The 20,483-nt window shown below is 50.0% G+C and overlaps 1 protein-coding gene across 1 annotated transcript; it reads left to right on the top strand.

The window, feature by feature from the left end:
• The first annotated feature begins 3,642 nt into the window (after nucleotides 1-3,642).
• On the top strand, nucleotides 3,643-19,873 carry TRIM63 (tripartite motif containing 63). The gene is made up of 9 exons (XM_032758424.2): nucleotides 3,643-3,938; nucleotides 4,841-5,013; nucleotides 10,208-10,376; nucleotides 11,181-11,276; nucleotides 12,932-13,165; nucleotides 13,905-13,927; nucleotides 14,229-14,353; nucleotides 17,170-17,241; nucleotides 19,292-19,873. Exons 1-9 carry the CDS (start codon nucleotides 3,780-3,782, stop codon nucleotides 19,300-19,302), a joined length of 1,062 nt encoding a protein of 353 aa, XP_032614315.1. The 5' UTR covers nucleotides 3,643-3,779; the 3' UTR covers nucleotides 19,303-19,873.
• Nucleotides 19,874-20,483: the final 610 nt, after the last annotated feature.

Genomic DNA, 20,483 nt, shown 5'->3' with positions numbered 1-20,483 from the left:
ATGTCTTCAAAGTCCAGAGGGAGAGTTGGACTCACAAGCAGATGATGGTAATATGGCAAGTGAGATGCAAAGATGGGCCATGCCTGACACAGAGATTAAGTAGGCATGTGATGAAAAGAAGAGGGAGCCCTAAGATGACTCTCAGCTTCCTGGTTGGTGCAAATGGGTGGATAGCAGTGCTGTTCACTAAGAGGCGAGACAAGAAAAATGGAGGGAGGAGCTAGGTATCGGGAAAGATGGTGTATTCTGGCTGGAGTATGATGAATTTGTGATACTATTGGAACATCCCAGTAGAAATCTCCAACAAATCTTTAGCTTAGGGGAGAGAGAAGTCGGAACTGGAATTAGAGAGTTGAGAATCATCAGCATATGGGAGTTGGAATCATGCATGTTTATGAGGTGCTTACTGCTTCAAGTAACAGAGTAATGACACTATAATGGCATTTGTAATCTCACGTCTTAAGTAGTCAAGAGACGGGCAGCTCTAGAGTTGGATAAATTGGCAACAAAATGATGGCATTTCTAACCCAGGTGCCTCCTACGGTTCCTCTATGCCATCCTCAGGGTGTTGACATCATCCTCAGCCTTGTCCCCTTGTGGTTGCAAGACAGCTGCTCTACCCTCTCACAACCCCATTCAAAGGTAAGGACAAAGCTTTCTTCTTGCACATTCATTTGTATCGTGGAGGAAATCCTTTATCTTTAGCCAACAGACATATCCTTGCGTCTCATTGGCCGTAACTGCGTCATTAGGCAAAAGAGAATGGGGTTGTATGATAGGCTTAAACTGTGTGTGACTCATGTCCTGTGGCAGTGGAGAGGGCCATCTCCCTGGAGCACAATGCTGCCAATGCCTGAACTAAACTGAGGTCCCATGAACAAGAAGGAAAGGTGGCCTTTTTTCGGTCAGTGTTGACTTGACCCAAACACAGTTCAATAGCGTCTACGTGATGAGCTTGGGTTCCTAAGTCAAGCATATTTGGGTTCATGTCCTAGAGCCACCTCGTGCTATCTGTGGGACCTCGTACAAGTTATTTTACCTGTGTGCCTGAGTTTCCTCACTTGTGGAATGGGGATATTATGGGTCTTTTGTTATTGGCTGTTGAGATGGTAAAATGAAATAATGCACACAAAGCATTTAGCACAATGCATAGCACATAGTAAGTGCTCAGCAAAACCTAAGTGCTCAGCAAAATTTTGGGGGGACAACTCTCTCCTCGAAATCCTCCAGCCCTTTCTTTTTAAGGCCTCCTCCTTTTTCTGTAACTTGTTCCTCTTCTTCTCCTCCCATTTCCTCTCTTCCAAGGTTTGCTTCTCTGCTCTATGTCTTGTCTCATTGCTCCCATCATTCCTCTTTCTTGAAATCCTTCATACTCCTCCTGAGTATTCCACGGCCTCTTAGGCTCATCTTGGGCCCTGATACCACTGCTCTGTATCTCTGCCCTTGCACCAGATGACCCCACAGTCCTTTCATTAGATGCTACCTTAAAAACAGCTACTGGAGGCCAGGTACGGTGGCTCACGCCTGTAATCCCAGCACTTTGGGAAGTCAAGGCAGGTGGATTGCCTGAGGTCAGGAGTTCGAGACCAGCCTGGCTAACATGGTGAAAACCCATCTCTATTAAAAATACAAAAATTAGTCGGGTGTGGTGACACACACCTGTAGTCCCAGCTACTCGGGAGGCTGAGGCAGGAGACTCACTTCAACCTGGGAGGCGGAGGCCTAGATGGCACCACTGCACTCCAGCCTCTGGGCGGCACAGTGAAACTCTGTCTCGGAAAAAAAAAAAAAAAAATCAGCCACTGCAACTGCTCTAATGACTTCTACTTGCCAACGTGGAAGATGTCCTAAAATACATGGAGAAAAATTAAAATGTGTGCAGCGAGCTGAGGGAAGCCTTCTAAGTGTCCAGGCAGGGCTTTGTGGCACTGCATGAGGGGTTTCCCTTTCTTTCTTTTTTCTTTTTTTTTTGGAGACAGAGTCTCACTCTGTCACCAGGCTGGAGTGCGGTGGCGCAATCTCGACTCACTGCAACCTCCGCTTCCTGGGTTCAAACGATTCTCCTGCCTCAGCCTCCTGAGTAGCTGGGATTATAGGCACGTGCAATCATACCCAGCTAATTTTTGTATTTTTAGTAGAAACGGGGTTTCATCATGTTGGCCAGGATGGTCTCCATCTCCTGACCTCCTGGTCTGCCCACCTTGACCTCCCGAAGTGCTAGGTTTACAGGTGTGAGCCATTGTGCCCGGTGGGTTTTTCCTTTCTATCTCCCTTCCTGGGCTGTGAGTTTCTTGGGGCAGGGAAACAGATCACTCATCCATCTGTCACATTGTGATGTATACTAGTTACCTGATGTATACTAGTACTCAGAAAAATGTCTGATGAATGAATAAAATTTCTGGCTTTGCCACTTACTTTCTTTCTTTTTTGTTTTGTTTTGTTTGGAGATGGAGTTTCGCTCTTGTCACCCAGGCTGGAGTGCAGTGGCGCGATCTCAGCTCACTGCAACCTCCGCCTCCCAGGTTCAAGTGATTCTCCTGCTTCAGCCTCCTGAGTAGCTGGGATTACAGGCACCCACCACCACACCCAGCTAAGTTTTGTATTTTTAGTAGAGACAGGGTTTTACCATGTTGGCCAGGCTAGCCTCGAACTCCTGACCTCAAGTGATCCACCTGCCTCAGCCTCCCAAAGTGCTGGGATTACAGGTGTGCGACACCACACCCGGCTGCCACTTACTTTCTAACTGACTTTGAATATAATCCTTTTCTTCTCTAGTCCCATTTCAAAATCTATAAGATGAGGGGACTGGACTGTGTTTCAAGGGAGGCTTTTCAGCACTAAGTGAAATAAGTGGCCGAGGGATGGAGGATGGGCTGGCTGGGGTGGGGGTCTCCATCATCTCCAGCAAAATGCTGTGCTGAAGTCTGAGGCAGAGGGATGGGCTCAGAGAGAGCGGCTGCCCGACCCTTCCATCTAGGAGCTGCCCAGGACTCCAGAGGAGGGGATGGAATTGATTTAGGTCAGTGAGGGGTTGAGCCAGGCTGGGAGGGGGTTGAGGTTGGGAGGCTGAAAGAGGGGACTCGCTTCAACCTGGGAGGCAGAGGCTGCAGTGAGCAGAGATCACGCCACTGCACAATCCTTTCTATCTCCCTTCCTGGGCTGTGAGTTTCTCGGGGCAGGGAAAGAGATCACTCATCCATCTGTCACGTTGTGATGTGTACTAGTTGCCTGATGTATACTAGTACTCAGAAAAATGTTTGATGAATGAATAAAATTCATTCATCGGACATTTTCATCATAGCATTGGCTATTAACCCCTTGAATCCCAGTGGCTCACTTGCTGGGTCCCATTCCCGACCCACTAGCCTGGTGCCGGGGGGAGACCAATTTCTGGAGGAAGCTCTGGGTACCCAGTCTTGCCATAAGCCTGCCTCTGAACAGGCTGTTCTTGTTTATGACCCCCGTCCCAGCAGAACAGTGATTGCTCATCCCTGCATGTGATTTGAGAGGGCCAGTCTTTCAGGCCTGGAGGAAACTCAAGCCCCACCAGCCGCTTGGCATCGGAATGCTCAGCTGGTCCCCTCCTGGGGCTCATGTGACCAAGATCTAGCTATAAATATCAGAGGGGCCTCAGACCAAGACAGAATTCGGGCACCAGGAGAAGGAAGCCAACAGGATCCGACCCCGTGTTTTGTGACAAAGGCAAGACCCCCCAGGTCTACTTAGAGCGAAGTTAGTAGAGGAGGCAGCTAGGCGCAGCTCTCATTCCTGCCCACAGAATGGATTACAAGTCGAGCCTGATCCAGGATGGGAATCCCATGGAGAACTTGGAGAAGCAGCTGATCTGCCCCATCTGCCTGGAGATGTTTACCAAGCCAGTGGTCATCTTGCCGTGCCAGCACAACCTGTGCCGGAAGTGTGCCAACGACATCTTCCAGGTAAGTGCCGGGTGCAGCTTCATCCGGGGGCCCCAGGTTGCTACTTGGCTTCCCTGTGATGAAACCCTTCTTCTCCCTTAGCCTTCCAGCCTGGACAGGCTCTTTCCCCTCGGAAGTGAACCCCTGCAGAGACCTCTGGACAGGGCTGAGAGGGGGCTGGGAGGCGGCTCTGGCTGCTGCGGTTCTTCTCCATGACACATGTTTCCCCTCCCCACCCTGCCCACAGCTCCCCCACCCCTGCCCTGAGCACTGCTGTTGACTCTCCAATCAAGAATCAAATGCCTCAAGTGATAAGCAGGGGAGGCAGGGACAGGAGAGAGAAACCAGACCCCTGGGGCTGGAGCCAGGTCCTGGTGGCAAGAGGCCCAGAGCTTTGGGAGGAGGGTGGCAAGGAGGCAGGGGGCAGTAGAGGCATCTTCTCTTTCGAGGCTGTTCCCTACAATATGGGGGCAGAAGGGGCTCCAACTCCCCGAGAAAGGAAGGGGGTAGGTAGGTGTCCTGGCTGGGAGGCAGGATGCGAGGTTCCCCAGGGACACTTTACAAAATGTTCTTTCACGATATTATCTTTAAAGTAGCAGCCTTAGGAGCTTGCTCTCATTGTAATACGTATTTCATAAGTGGGCAAACTGAGGCCTAGACAGATAAGGTTGCTTGCCCAAAATCACTCAGAGAATAAACATGACTTGAACCCAGGTCTCCTGCCTCCCCATCCTGACGACTGCTTAGCTGCTTCTCAGGTGCTCTGTGTGTGAGGACTGGTTCTCATCGCAGTCTGCGGAGCTCCAGGTCATTAGGTTTGACCAGGGTGGTTGGGATAGGCAGAGGAAAGGATAAGAGGAGATTAGAAAGGAGAAGGGCTGAGGAGGGAGCCCAGGCCTCATCTTGACCTTTGCCACCTGCAGGCTGCAAATCCCTACTGGACCAGCCGGGGCAGCTCAGCGTCCATGTCTGGAGGCCGTTTCCGCTGCCCCACCTGCCGCCACGAGGTAATCATGGATCGTCACGGAGTGTACGGCCTGCAGCGGAACCTGCTGGTGGAGAACATCATCGACATCTACAAACAGGAGTGCTCCAGGTCGGTTCTCGTGCGTGCTGGGGGCCCATCCTCCTTCCCAACCATGTTGTGCTCAGCTCCCCCAAGCTCCTTCCCCCTCCTTCATCTGCTCAGGATCCAGGCCTCTAGCTGGACTAGCTACACGAGCCATTTAGAGGTAGGATTGGAGACCCATACACCCCAACCCAGCTCTCAGGATTGCTCAGCGGATGGGAAGGGGCCTAGACATTAGGCTGCCCTTCCAGGTGATACCAAGACAGAGACTGGGGGAAAGATGAGATGTGAGAGGGAAAGAAAGGCCCTGGGGCCAGCTAAGTGGCCCTGGTCAGCAGAGAAAACGCCCAGTGAGAAACAGCCAGGTTGTCTATAAGGACAGCAACAGCTACTCTCCCGTGTGCCACGAGGAACAGCATCAGGCGCTGGGAATGCTTCATCTAAGTACCTCCCAATAACTCCATAAATCAGGCATGACTTTATTATCCTCATTTCACAGATGAGGAAACTGAAGCCCAAGAGGAGAAGTCAATTAGCTAAGGTTTCCCAGCTGGGAAGTGAAAGAGCTGGGAGTTGACCCAGTCAATCTAGCTCTGAGTCTTCCTGCTAATAAAATAGCAGCTCATTCAATAGGCAGAATATGTGAGTGGTGGAGGTTGTGAAGGGTTGGCCTCAAACTGAGGAGAGAGGGCCAGGCGTGGTGGCTCATGCCCATAATCCCAACACTCTGGGAGGCCAAGTTGGGATGATTGTTTGAGGCCAGGAGTTCAAGACCAGTCAGGGCAACATAGTGAGACCCTGTTTCTACAAAGTTTAATAACTAGCTGGGCATGGTGGGGCATGCCTGTAGTCCCAGCTCTTCAGGAGAATTGTTGAGCCAGGGAGGTCAAGGCTGCAGAGCCATGATTGTGCTACTGCACTCCAGCCTGGGTGACAGTGAGACTATGCCTCAAACAGACAAAAAAACTGGGAGGCCGGGTGCGGTGGCTCACGCCTGTACTCCCAGCACTTTGGGAGGCCAAGATGGGTGGATCATTCGAGGTCAGGAGTTGGAGACCAGCCTGGCCAGCATGGCAAAAACCCATCTCTACTAAAAATACAAAAATTAGCCAGGCGTGGTGGCACATGCCTGTCATCCCAGCTACTTAGGAGGCTGAGGCAGGAGAATTGCTTGAACCAGGGAGGCGGAGGTTGCAGTGAGCAGAGATCGTGCCACTGCACTCCAGCCTGGGTGACAGAGTGAGACTCCATCTAAACACACACACACACACACAACACAACACAAAAATTTGGGAGAGACACAGCTACAGGAAAGATCTTTACAAATCAGGACATCCTGGTAAGACTCCTGGAGTGCTGACCTCACAGCCTTTAAGGTCCAAAACCTTCACCAAGCATCTGCCTGCAGGCAGTGCCCAGCCCAAGGGAAGGTGACAGACCAGATCTCAGGTGAAAAAACCCTGGCCCGGGGAACTGTGCTTGCTAGTCAGCCTCTGTGACTAATGTACTGTACCATCTTGGGTAAGCCTTTAGAGCGTCATTTCCTCTGTCTGCAAACAGAAACAGTAAGATCTGTTATTGTGGCTGTCAAATAAGATATTGATGGAAAATGGTTAATGTATCAACTATTTATTGGGTACCTACTGTGTGCAGGCACTGTACTAAGCACTTTCAGGCGTTTTTCCTATCTACTTCTCGTAGTAACCTGGGAAGGCATTCCTGTCTCCATTTTACCATGAGGAAATGGAAGCTCAGAGAGGATCAGAGATTTGTCCAAGGCCACACAGCTAGCAAGTGGTAGAGCTGAGAGAGAGAGGGTGTGAGAATATTTTTTATTTTTATTTATTTATTTTTTTGAGGCAGTCTTGCTCTGTTGCCCAGGCTAGAGGGCAGTGGTACGATCTTGGCTCACTGCAACCTCCGCCTCCTGTGTTCAAGTGATTCCCCTGCCTCAGCTTCCCAAGTAGCAGGGGCTACAGACACGTGCCAATGTGCCCAGCTAATTATTGTATTTTTAGTAGAGACAGGGTTTCACCATGTTGGCCAGGCTGGTCTCAAACTCCTGACCTCAGGTGATCTGCCCACCTCGGCCTCCCAAAGTGCTGGGATTACAGACGTGCACCACCACACCCAGCTAATTTTTGTATTTTTTGTAGAGACAGGGTTTCACCACATTGGCCGGGCTGGTCTTGAACTTTGACCTCAGGTAATCCACCCGCCTTGGCCTCCCAAAGTTCTGGCATTACAGGTGTGGGCCACCGTGCCTGGCCGGCCGGTGAATATTCTTTTTTTTTGAGACGGAGTCTTGCTCTGTCGCCCAGGCTGGAGTGCAGTGGCGCGATCTCAGCTCACTGCAACCTCCGCCTCCCGGGTTCACGCCATTCTCCTGCCTCAGCCTCTCCGAGTAGCTGGGACTACAGGCGCCCGCCACCACGCCCGGCTAATTTTTTGTATTTTTGGTAGAGACGGGGTTTCACCATGGTCTCGATCTCCTGACCTCGTGATCCGCCCGCCTCGGCCTCCCAAAGTGCTGGGATTACAAGCGTGAGCCACCGCGCCCGGCGAATATTCTTAATTGCTGCGCTAGATTGCCTCTCACGTTACTAGAGCACAACACTACAAAATGCAAACCTATTGTTGATCATAAGGAATAATAAAATCAATTCCACACCAGTGTTAGCCTACCCAGTGCTGACCTCTGAAGAGCATGTTCCATGTGAACCTTTGAGGCCTTTCCGCACAGTTGAATGACAATGACAGCTGCCCTCTATTGAGGGTCTGCTCTGTGCTGGGCACTCCACATTCATTATAGACAATTTCTACCATGATTGCAGTAGTTCTGGGAGGAATCCCTGGCAAGAGAGGTGAAATCACTTGTCCAAAATCACAACAATGAATGTAAAAGAACAATCTGGATATGAACCCCGATGCCAAAGTCTGAGCTTGGGAGACTGGACATCTGGGAGGGCTGTGGGTGCAGGAACCAGACCCTCAGGCTCTTGCCTCACCTCTGCACTCCCTGCCATCCCTTTATCAGGGGATAGAGGCAGGTGGCAATGGCAGACCCCTGCCAGCATAGGGACCCTGGGGTAAAAGATGCAAAAAGCCAAGCCCGGAAAGGGGCTTATTTAAGAACTTGAGAGGACAATAGAGCCCAGAGTGTGATCAGTCACGTAAGGCTGTTTGGAGGTGAGGCATTGACACTGATGGGAACAGTCACCATTTGACATTTGCAAGATACCTGTTCTGTTCGGGGCTGGGAATCGAAGGTAGTGTTGGCTTTCAATGAGTGTATAGTCTAGCTGGAGACAGAAGACTAAAAAAATCGAATCTACACCAGGCATGGTGCACCAGTTGCAGCTACTGGGGAGGCTGAGGCAGGAGGATTGCTCAGCCCAGGAGTTCGAGGCTGCAGTGTGTCTGTGAATCACTGCTGCACTCCAGCCTGGACAATATGGTGAGACCCTGTCTCAAAAAAAAAAAAAAAAAAAAAAAAAAGCCTGGGTGCAGTGGATCACGCCTGTAATCCTAGCACTTTGGGAGGCTGAGGTAGATGGATCACATGAGGCCAGGAGTTTGAGACCAGCCTGCTCAACATGGTGAAACCTCATCTCTACTAAAAAATACAAAAATTAGCTGGGCATGGTGGTGCACATCTGTAATCTCAGCTACTCAGGAGGCTGAGGCGTGAGAATTGCTTGAACCCAGGAGGCGGAGGTTGCAGTGAGCTAAGATCACACCACTGCACTCCAGCCTGGGCAAAAAATCAAAACAAAACAAAACAACAACAAAAAAATCCCCCCCAAACCCCAGTGAATCTAGGTTAGGAAATGACTGATGTCCCAAGAGAAGCACAAATAACAGGTCGGAGGTCTCAAGGAAGAAAGGTAGTTCTAAGCATATGTGTTAGGGGAGAAAGCAGAGGAAGAGACTTGGGCCTTTGGAAGAATCTCTGGACTAGAAGTCAGGCTTGTGCTGGGCTGTTGGACAGCCCTGGGCTACCCATCACCAGTCACCATAACATGGGGCATACATGCTGCTCCTTCTCTGAGCCTCAGGGGCAACCTCATGGCTCAGAGAGGGTCAGAGGTTTATCCAAGGCCATACAGCTAGCAAGTGGTGAAGCTAAGAAAAGAGAGAAGGTATGACTGACTCTGTGGTGAATATTCTTTTTTAAAAAAATTGTTTTCTTATGGAGAATCTTAATAAATTCAAGATGGTGAATATTATTGACTCCTATGCTAGTTATTGATTTATTCTTTCTTTCTTTCTTTTTTTTTTTTTTGAGATGAAGTTTTGCTCTTGTTGCCCAGGCTGGAGTGCAATGGTGCGATCTCGGCTCACCACAATCTCTGCCTCCTGGGTTCAAGTGATTCCTCTGCCTCAGCCTCCCAAGTAGCTGGGATTACAGGTGCATGCCGCCATGCCAGGTTAATTTTTTGTGTTTTTAGTAGAGACGGGGTTTCATCATATTGGTCAGGCTGGTCTCGAACTCCTGACCTCAGGTGACCCTCCCACCTCGGCCTCCCAAAGTGCTGGGATTACAGACGTGAGCCACTGCACCCAGCCTTATTGATTTATTCTTTCTACCTTTGTTTAATTTCCACCTCCTCTATGCCAGGCACTGTACAGTGTAGGCTCACGGGTGAAGAAAACAGGCAAGTTTCCCTAACCTGATGGAGGTTACAGTCTGGTAGATTAAATATAGAATTAAATGAGGCCATCAGTATACATTTCTTAGCTCAGAGCCCAGCCTGCAGCAACCAAAGCTAAGGTGACTATAGTTAGAGCAACTGAACTCTAGCCTCCTCTGCCCTTACTTGCTGTATGACCTTGGATGAGTCAATTCACTTTTCTGGAGCCCAGTTTCCTCTTCTCCAAAACATCTCCAGGTCTGACCCTGCAATTCTATGGCCCTTTCTGTGTCCTTGGCACTGGCAGAGCCTCAGGCTAACTCCCTCTTAGGATGTGGGGACAGATTTGGTGTCATTTGCTTCCCAAGTCCTTGGTCCCCAGAAGATGAAAAGATTTTAGGGCAGCCAAACACTGAGAGCCCAGGGCATAAATCTGGAGATTCACAGACACACTGCAGCCTTGAATTCCTGGGCTGAGCAATCCTCCTGCCTCAGCCTCCCCAGTAGCTGCGACTGGTGCATTGGAGCTGGGGAGGGGGATGCAGGCACACAGGACCCCCATGACTTGTGACTGTTCTCCACTGCAGTCGGCCGCTGCAGAAGGGCAGTCACCCCATGTGCAAGGAGCATGAAGATGAGAAAATCAACATCTACTGTCTCACGTGTGAGGTGCCCACCTGCTCCATGTGCAAGGTGTTTGGGGTCCACAAGGCCTGCGAGGTGGCCCCATTGCAGAGTGTCTTCCAGGGACAAAAGGTACTGGCTCCAGCCACTTTTACCCCCAGCCTGGGCCTGCTGGGCATGGCCTGATGATTCAGGAGGCAGATTTGATCCCTGTAGATCTGCTGATCTGGCCTTTCAGGAATAGTCCCTCAGGAGGGACTTCCCAGGCCACAGGGACGGCAGCCCTGGCCTTCCTGGGGGAGGCAGCTGAGCTCATGGTTATACTTAGATCCACTCGGGAGCACCTGGGTGTGGCCACAGGGGAGCGGCCAGACGCCCCAGCCAGGCCACTAGGGTCCTCTCAGGCCACGGCTTCTCCATCCCCCAGATACCTCTTCCTGTGCCTCTCACCTCTTCTCCTAGTCTTCACATTCCCCTGCAGCAGGAGGCAGCTTAGAGCCTTCTCCCTGGGCCCCTGGGCCTGTGGGGGCTCACCACCCTGTCCGTGCAGTAAGCCGTAGACACCCCCTTTCCATATTCTCTCTTCCCCACTCCCCACTCTTCTCTAAGTCTCTCTCTTCTAGACGTCTCCACCTCTGTTTCTTTTTTTGTCCCTTCTTTCTTAGAAACAAGCCCCTCCTCTGCCAGTTCCTTGCTGTGTGTTTTGGGCAGCTCACTTGCCTGCTCTTGGCCTCATCTGTAAAATACGGGATGCAGTATCTTTCTAATATCCTCTACTCTGGAGCTGAGCTATACCCGAAAGAGGGGCCAGATCCCTACTGGAGGCTCTTTCTAGCAGAGAGGGGAGGGAGGGAGCCATGTTGCTGCCATGCCCCAGTGGGTAGGCCCTGAGGCTATTTGTGTCTCTCCTCTCCTGACCCCCACACCCGCATCTAGACTGAACTGAATAACTGTATCTCCATGCTGGTGGCGGGGAATGACCGCGTGCAGACCATCATCACTCAGCTGGAGGACTCCTGTCGAGTGACCAAGGTGAGGGGACAGAATAGTCCTGCTTGGGGATTTGGAGCTTTCCAGGGCAGCCTGGTCTCTGGGGAAGGCTCACCCGTAGGTTGTGGCTAAAGGTTGGGGCCTGGGGCCTGGGGCCTGGGGTGGCCAAGCAGGGATGGCAGGGGAGGGACTAATCCATTCATCCACTCTCCCAACAAATGCTTCTTAAGCACAGCTGTGTGTCCGGCCCCACCCAAGTTGTGGGGGATGGAGGAATGAACCAGAGAGACATGGTCCCTGAGCTCAGGGAGTGTCCCATCAATAATTCTCAGTATTTATTCAGCACAAATCGTTTTCAGAGCACAGTTCTTCCGTGCGCTATAGACCAACCCTTCCCAAACTTTAAAGTGCATGAAAATTACGCTGGGATCATGTTGAAATTCAGGTTCTGATTCAGTTGGTTTGGAATGAGGCATAAGAGCTGCATTTCTAGCCAGTTCCCAGGATTTGCCCAAGCTGCTGGGTCCACAGATCACACTTTGAGTAGTGAGACTGTTGAGGGCAGAAGGGAACTTTTCTATCCCTGAAAAAAGCTTCCGTGATTTTCCATGTTCACTTGGGGTAGGGATCTGGAGATGAGATGAGGGGAAGGGGTCATCATAATTGCTAGTGGATGAAGAGTTGGGTGAAGGGTAAGAAGGAGGGGAACATTGTGATCACCCCTGAGAGGCTCCCGGTCTAATGAGATGCTATTGTCACACCTATTTGACAGAACAGAACATAGAAGGGAGCTTCGGTTGAGGAGGGTGCTAGGAAAGGAGCTGTTTTTCCACCTCTCCTAGGACCAAATGATGCAGAGCTTCCCGAATCCAGTCTTGGTCCTGAAAGGGAGGGAAGAGCGTGACCTGGGACATATGGGAGGCCCAGGAAACTGAATGGAAGCAAATACGTTAATTTGCTGAATGTCACACAGCTAAAAGGGAAACACAGCTGAAAGGCAAAAGAGAGCCGGGCGCCGTGGCTCACGCCTGTAATCCCAACACTTTGGGAGGCCAAGGTGGGCGGACCATGAGGTCAGGAGATCGAGACCATCTTGGCCAACATGGTGAAACCCCATCTCTACTAAAAATACAAAAAAATAGCCAGGCATGGTAGCGTGTCTGTAATCCCAGCTACTCGGGAGGCTGAGGCAGGAGAATCGCTTGAACCTGGGAGGTGGAGGTTGCAGTGAGCCAAGATCACACCACTGCACTCCAGCCTGGGCGACAGAGCGAGACTCCATCTCAAAAAAAAAAGGCAACAGAGAAAGACAGGGCAGATCCCACATTGGGTGACTGTTGCATTGGTCTGAGAGGTGATGCTCCCATGACCAGCTGAGGTTGGGGGACCCTGTCCTCAGGGTCCAGGAAAAAGGAAGAACATGTTGTGTCATGTGACCCTAGAGCCTCTATTTTGGAAGAAGGGGCTAGCTGTTTTTCAAGGCGTCAGCCTCCAAATATCACTGGCATACTAAGTAGCTGTGAGGCCAGATGAGCGTTTTCTTCTTGTTAAGCCTTTGTTTCATGTTTTGTAGTGTGGGGATGTATGTAGTGAGAGCTCTTCTAGCTTTAGATTCCCTGCCACTGTCCCAGGAAGGGAGTGTAGTGGGCAGGGAATAAGGACCCTACAGAATGTGACCGCGAGACTTCCGTCCTCAGGAGAACAGTCACCAGGTGAAGGAAGAGCTGAGCCAGAAGTTTGACACATTGTATGCCATCCTGGATGAGAAGAAAAGCGAGTTGCTGCAGCGGATCACGCAGGAGCAGGAGGAAAAGCTTAGCTTCATCGAGGCCCTCATCCAGCAGTACCAGGAGCAGCTGGACAAGTCCACAAAGCTGGTGGAGACTGCCATCCAGTCCCTGGACGAGCCTGGGGGAGCCACCTTCCTCTTGGTGAGCAGGACTAGAAGGGTCTGCGTGGGGTCAGTTCAACTCTGCAGCTCTAAGGTTCAAGTTATGCTTCTCCACTGATCACCCGTGGGCCCTTGGAAAAGCCATTTAAACCTCTGTGAGCCTCAGTTTCCTCATCTGTCAAATGGGCATGTAACACCCCCCACCTTCCTCTTGCTGATTTTATGATGATCAAATAAGAGGATGTTTATGAAATGACTTTGTGAGCTGCAAAATACAGTGTCCCATTTATGGACTATTAATTGAGCCCCTACTGCAGGCCAGGCACTGAGGTGGAAGACAAGGAGATAAACCAGACACAGCCCTGCCCTCAGAGAGCTTGTTGGGGAGGACAGAAAAGGCTCAGTTATAAGACTTCATAGTTCAGTTCAATAAAAATGTTCTAGGCTTCTACTGTGGGCCAGGCTTTGTGCTAGACATTAGGTATGAAAAGGTGGTTAGGATTGGGGAGTTCAGGGTTTAGGAGTTTTGGGATTGATACCCCTAGAATCCAAGCTTCCTGTCAAGACAGTGGGTCCTAGGGTGATGACCAAGACCTGAACAGACCACAGACAGAGGGAAAAGTTCCAAATTCTGCTCAGTTTGGAGTGGGGAGCAGGTCACAACTGGGCTAGGGAATAGCACCAAATATCCACCTACAACACCTAGTTCACTGGTTTTGCTGATTTCCTGGGGTTACCTCTTCTGCGGTCTTAATCCTTTGTTCTCTCTCCCCCTGCAGACTGCCAAGCAACTCATCAAAAGGTCAGTGTCTCCCCAGAAGCTATGATCCAAGCCCCTAGTTCCCACCAGGGCCTCTGTCCAGGAAGCCTCGTCCTGGGCATTAAGACTGCTGGGAGGGCCTCACTCCAGGCTGGCTTCCCTGACTCTTTGCATCCCTGACTTTTTGGACCACTCCTTGTGCTTCAGGTTGGAGAGGAAATACTCCATCCCTCCAGGGGAGCCTCTGAGTAGAAGGCCTGGGCGTGGGCAAGGCATGTGCCCTCTCCTCCCTGCACTCAGCCCCAGAGATATCATCCTGCCTCTCTCTCTGTCTCCCCTGCAGCATTGTGGAAGCTTCCAAGGGCTGCCAGCTGGGGAAGACAGAGCAGGGCTTTGAGAACATGGACTACTTTACTTTGAATTTAGAGCACATAGCAGATGCCCTGAGAGCCATCGACTTTGGGACAGGTAAAGGAGGTGGTGATGCCACTTGTCTATTTGCCTGCCTGACCCCTGGAAACCAGCATCCCTCCCACTGAGCCCCATGGGGAGGCAGATACACTAATAAAGATCCCCAAATATCAATCAAATTCATATAGCCAACTTCTGGCTGGCTGTGGTGGCTCATGCCTGTAATCCCAGCGCTTTGGGAGGCCAAGGTGGGCAGATCACTTGAGGTCAGGAGTTCGAGACCAGCCTGACCAACATGGTGAAACCTCATCTCTACTAAAAATACAAAAATTAGCCAGACGTGGTGGCATGTGCCTGTAATTCCAGCTACTCAGAAGGCTGAGGCAGGAGAATCACTTGAATCCAGGAGGTAGAGGTTGCACTGAGCCGAGATTGTGCCACTGCACTCCAGCCTGGGCAAAAGAGCCAGTCACACTCCGTCTCAAAAAAAAAAAAAAAATTCATCATGTCCTCATTTCTGTTTATAATTACTCTTCCATAGAGTGCCTAGAATAATTGTAACAATGCAACCATAACAATAATAAGGGTGAAAATAACAAAGGAAATGAAGAAACTGAATGGAAACAAATATGTTAATTTACTAAAGGTCACACAGCTAAAAGGGAAACACAGCTAAAAGGCAACAGAGAAAGAGAGGGCAGATCCCACATTGCTGACTGTTGTGTTGGTCTGAGAGGTGGTGCTCCAATGACCAGCTGAGGTTGGGGGACAGGGGGATGATGAAGGAACAAGGAAGAACTGTAAGTGGGCTGGCGTGAGAAAGAGAAGAGCTTCTTGGCACCTCCTGTGTCTCTCTCCTGAAAACCTTCAGTATCTGGTGCTAAGTCTGTTTTCAGAGCCCCAGATATACCCCTTTCATAGGTAAGGACAAAATACATCCCAAAGCAGAGATACCAATGGCCTTGGGGACATCCACTGCTATAGTGAGCTGCTCCACTGTCGGCTTCCCTAAGCTAAGATATTCAAGAGTGGGTCGGCCGGGCACAATGGCTCACGCCTGTAATCTCAGCACTTTAGGGGCCCAAGGCGGGCGGATCACCTGAGGTCAGGAGTTCCAGACCAGCCTGACCAACACGGAGAAAACCCGTCTCTACTAAAAATACAAAATTAACTGGGCGTGGTGGCACATGCCTGTAATCCCAGCTAACTCGGGAGGCTGAAGCAGGAGAATTGCTTGAATCCGGGAGGCAGAGGTTGTGGTGAGCTGCGATCACGCCATTGCACTCCAGCCTGGGCAACAGGAGCAAAACTCCGTCTAAAAAAAAAAAAAAAAAGAAATAGATATTCAAGAGTGGGTGATACGGTGTGAACATAATATTGTGAAGTCCTGCACTGGCCTTCATAATCTCCCCGAGCCTCAGTTTCTCCACAAGTAAAATGAAGAGAGTGCCAACAGTCACCAGTTACTGAACATTCTGTTTGTCCTAGGCACTAAGCTCTTAACATAAGCTTTATCATTCAACACAACTTCATGGGGTAGGTTCTGTTACCATCTCTATTTTGTAGTTGAGGGAACTTAAAGCTCAGAGAGGGTAAGCCACTTGTTCAAGGCCACACAGCTAGCAAGTAGCCCATGCAAATTCTACTGAGGGCCATTTGGCTTGCAAAACTCTTGTGAGGATTTTATAAGACGATGCAGATTCAACACTTAGCACACTACTTGCACATAGTAGGTACTCAGCAACTGCTATTAAGAGTAGTCATTGTGATAATGATTAAACAACAGAACTCCCCGGGTTATACTCTGATCCCAGTTACTTGGCTGGAATTTTGGTTGTCATTTTGGAGATACTTTTTTTTTTTTTTTTTGAAACGGAGTTTTGCTCTTGTCACCCAGGCTGGAGTGCAATGGTGTGATCTCAGCTCACTGCAACCTTTGCCTCCCGGGTTCAAGAGATTCTCCTGCCTCAGCCTCCCAAGTAGCTGGGATTACAGGTGCATGCCACCACACCCGGCTAATTTTTTGTATTTTTAGTAGAGACAGGGTTTTACCATGTTGGCCAGGCTGGTCTTGAACTCCTGACCTCAGGTGATCTGACCGCCTCAGCCTCCCAAAGTGCTGGGATTACAGGTATGAGCAACCAAACCTGGCCTGAAGATACTCTTGACAAATGTCCTGACTCTGTGGTGGCCCCTTCAGGGCCCCAAAAGATTAAGGAGATGGCTTGGGAGAAGATCGGGGGAGGGAGATGTTCCCTGTTAAAGCTTGACGGTGACATCTCAGGATGAAAAAGTGGGGACATGAGTTGCAGCTCAGTCACTGTCCCTCTGGTGCTCAGCTTCAGGGAGCAGAGGTGGCTCCAGAAGTGCTTCCCCATCATGTCCACCCCTCCCCTCCACAGGCTAAGGAATGAGCAAAACGGGACAGGGGCTGCTGAACAAGCAGATCTCATAGGCTAAGTAGCTTCTTTCAAGACAAGGACTCTGATCCCTGGGGATGGAGGAGGTTTTTCCTCCCCAGGCGATGTTTATCTGCCTACCTGAGAGATGTGCAGAAGCACAGAGTGTGCTTCCTCAGAGTCCCCTCCCTGGTCACAGGCAGAGCAAGTGATAGAAGCTGCTGTTGCTGGAGCAATGAAGCGTCTTGAGCCCAGCTCCCTGGGACGGAGTGCGGGGGATTGCAGGAGCAGAGCCTCTGTGCACTGTGGGTCTGGCAAGCCCATCCCCTCCCAGACCACTGCCGTCTCTGTGTGGCCGTTTGACCTGACTGGGCACGGGAAGGGGTTTAGACCGTGCTCTGTCCTGCCTGGTTCCTCTTCAAGTAGCTCCTCAAGGAACCAGCCCCATCCTAACACAAATTTTTTTTGTCACAGATGAGGAAGAGGAAGAATTCATTGAAGAAGAAGATCAGGAAGAGGAAGACTCCCCAGAAGGGAAGGAAGAAGGTAAGAAATTCATCTACCTCCATTCCTTCCTTCCTTCATTCATTCCACAACAACCTGAGGTACCTACTATATGCAAAGCACCGTGTTAGACATTGGCAATGACGCTGAGACTTGTCCCCAGCACATGCTTTAATCCTATTGAGGGTAAAGTCCTGTTCTCTTTACCCTTAGAGAAGAAAAAAAACCCCAAACTATTCATAATAAAATGCTCCCATTTCACATCTAAATGATCTTCTTAAATGGAAAGCACTGCGGCACAGCAGAAGGAAAAGACAGGGGCTCACGAGCGAGGCTGGGCCCATTGAGGTGTTTTGTTTGGTCAGCATTGTGTTTAAATTAAAACAAACAAACAACAAAAAAAAACTACTTGCTGGACAGGCATGGTGGCTGGAGCCTGTAATCCCAGCACTTTGGGAGGCCAAGGCCAGCCTGGCCAACATGGTGAAACCCTGTCTCTACTAAACGTACAAAAAATTAGCTGGATTTGGTGGCAGGCGCCTGTAGTCCCAGCTACTTAGGAGGCTGAGGCAGGAGAATCGCTTGAACCTGGGAGGTGGAGGTTGCAGTGAGCCGAGATCATGCCACTGCACTCCAGCCTGGGTGACAAGAGTGAGACTCCATCTCAAATAAATAAATAAATAAATAAATAAATAATTACTTGCTGGCTGGGTGTGGTGGTACATGCCTATAGTCCCAGCACTTTGGGAGGCTGAGGCGGGAGGATTGCTTGAGACCTGGAGTTTGGGACCAGCCTGGTCAACGAAGCAAGTCCTCGTCTTTACAAAAATAATTTAAAAATTAGGCAGGCGTGGTGGTACATATCTGTAGTCCTAGCTACTCGGAAGGCTGAGGCTGGAGGATTGCTTGAGCCCAGGAGGTAGAGGCTGCAGTGAGCTGTGATTGCACCACTGCACTCCTGCCTGGGCAACAGAGAAGGACACTACACTGTCTGTTAAAAAGAAAAAATTAATTGCTAACATTTTTAAAATTAGGTTTGTTTTTTTTTTTAAGGGTTAAGAAAAAGGAGATTTCAACTAAGAATCCGCATTTTCACCTTGTGAAAGTTTAGAAAAAGCAAACAATGCTGGACTTGAACTTCCTTGTAGTCCCAGAGTGCTGGCTCTGGGCAGTGGCTTTCCCCTTTAAAGGGGACATGCTGGCACGGTGGCTCACGCCTGTAATCCTAGCAGTTTGGGAGGCTGAGGCTCAGGTGGATCACCTGAGGTCAGGAGTTCGACACCATCCTGGCCAACGTGGTGAAACCCCATCTCTACTAAAAATACAAAAATTAGCCAGGCGTGGTGACGGGCACCTGTAATCCCAGCTACTTGGGGGGCTGAGGCAGGAGAATTGCTAGAACCCCAGGGGGGTGGAGCTTGCAGTGAGCCGAGATCACGCCACTTCACTCCAGCCTGGGCAAAAGAGTGAAACTCCGTCTCAAAAAAAAAAAAACAGAAAAGAAAAGAAAAATGAAAAATGGGACATGCCCTTGCCAGTTTGCCCCCAGCCCCACCACCATCAATCCCGCTTGCTTCACTCATTCATGTTACCTGCTGGGTCCTTGTAGGCATCTGAGTTTGCCAGCCTGGCAGAGTTTGATTAGGAGCCTGTGTTCTGAATCACAGCAGCTCACAATTTCTCTGAGTCTTGAGCTCCTCATCTGTGTATGGGGGCATAACAGTACTGACGTCAAAAGGTTGTAGTGGGGAGTGAATAAGATAATCATTCAGCACGGTGTCTGGTGCATAGGAAGGACGTCTGCTAATTAGCACATGCTTGCAAATGTTATTTTTCAAACCACAGGTACTGAAACTAAATTCCAATCCAGTTGAAAACTATGGGGTAGTCTTTTGGAGTTTTGTACTGATGTACAATCCATAATGTTTGGGCAGCTAAATTCTATTTTGGTTTTAAAAGGAAGAGACCAGGAGGAATTGGAGTTTGATGTTTTATTCAAACTCCTGTTTGAATAAACAGTAGCTTGGTAAGCCTTGGATCCTCCTGAGTCCCTGTCTCACCACTTGCCTCTGTATCTTTTTCTTCATTTCAGGACACCAGTAAGGAGCTGGATGATGAGAGGCCCTCAGACACAGAGAGACTGCAGAGGGTGGGGAGGGGCCCAGCGGCCTTGGTGACAGGCCTAGGGTGGGAGGGGTCAGGGCCCCTGGAGGGGCAATGGGGAGGTAACGTCTTCTCTCTGCTCAGAGTGCAGGGACTAGGGTAGGACCCTCACCGCTGCGTCCAGCAGACACTGAACCAGAATTGGAAGTGTGCTTGAAACAATCACACAGGACACTTTTCTACATTGGTGCAAAATGGAATATTTTGTACATTTTTAAAATGTGATTTTTGTATATACTTGTATATGTATGCCAATTTGGTGCTTTTTGTAAAGGAACTTTTGTATAATAATGCCCGGTCATTGGGTGACCTGTGATTGTCAGAAAGAGGGGAAGGAAGCCAGGTTGATACAGCTGCCCACTTCCTTTCCTGAGCGGGAGGATGGGGTAGCACTTACAGGGTCGACGTGCTGTATTTCAGTGCCTATCCCAGACATATGGGGTGGTAACTGAGTTTGTGTTATATGTTGTTTTAATAAATGCACAATGCTCTCTTCCTGTTCTTCAAAGGAGCTGGGGTTTCATTCAGCCTTTTTTTCCTGGAGATGAGGGTTGAGTGTGAATGAACAGGACCCCTGGTAGGAGGCAATGGCAGGGCTAGGCTTAGGTCCCAGTGAAGGAGTTCTTGACACCACCATTTCCCAATGTGGACTCCACAGAAAGCCAGCCCTGAGCTGGCCCTTCAAGAACAAGTTCAACGTGTTGTTGCTCTGGTTCTCCAGAAAACAGAGCCTGAGGCAAAATTCAAATGCTTTAGTTGCAGGTTATAGGGCCTTCCCCGTGCTCACTACAGGTTCACTGAAAATCATCAAGAAGAAGCAGATTAAGGCTGGGCAGGTGCAGTGGCTCATGCCTGTCATCACAGCACTTTGGGAGGACGAGGAGGGCAGATCATCTGAGGTCAGGAGTTCCAGACCAGCCTGACCAACATGGTGAAGCCCTGTCTCTACTAAAAATACAAAATTAGTTGAGCATGGTGGAGCATGCCTGCAATCCTAGCTACTTGGGAGGCTGAGGCATGAGAATTGCTTGAACCCAGGAGGCGGAGGTTGCAGTGAGCCAAGATTGCACCACTGCACTCCAGCCTGGGCAACAAGAGTGAAACTCTATCTCAAAAAAAAA

Source organism: Hylobates moloch, unplaced genomic scaffold, assembly GCF_009828535.3.
Source record: "Hylobates moloch isolate HMO894 unplaced genomic scaffold, HMol_V3 SCAFFOLD_9, whole genome shotgun sequence".
Classification (NCBI taxonomy): domain Eukaryota; kingdom Metazoa; phylum Chordata; class Mammalia; order Primates; family Hylobatidae; genus Hylobates; species Hylobates moloch.
This window is presented reverse-complemented; position numbering and strand designations above follow the sequence as displayed.

What these genes read in the sequence shown, in the direction of transcription:
- TRIM63 (XM_032758424.2), top strand. Translation starts at nt 3,780, where the DNA reads ATGGATTACAAGTCGAGCCTGATCCAGGATGGGAATCCCATGGAGAAC. An exon ending in TACAAACAGGAGTGCTCCAG is followed by an intron (nt 5,014 to 10,207) that starts GTCGGTTCTCGT and finishes TCTCCACTGCAG; the next exon opens with TCGGCCGCTGCAGAAGGGCA. An exon ending in AGCCATCGACTTTGGGACAG is followed by an intron (nt 14,354 to 17,169) that starts GTAAAGGAGGTG and finishes TTTTTGTCACAG; the next exon opens with ATGAGGAAGAGGAAGAATTC.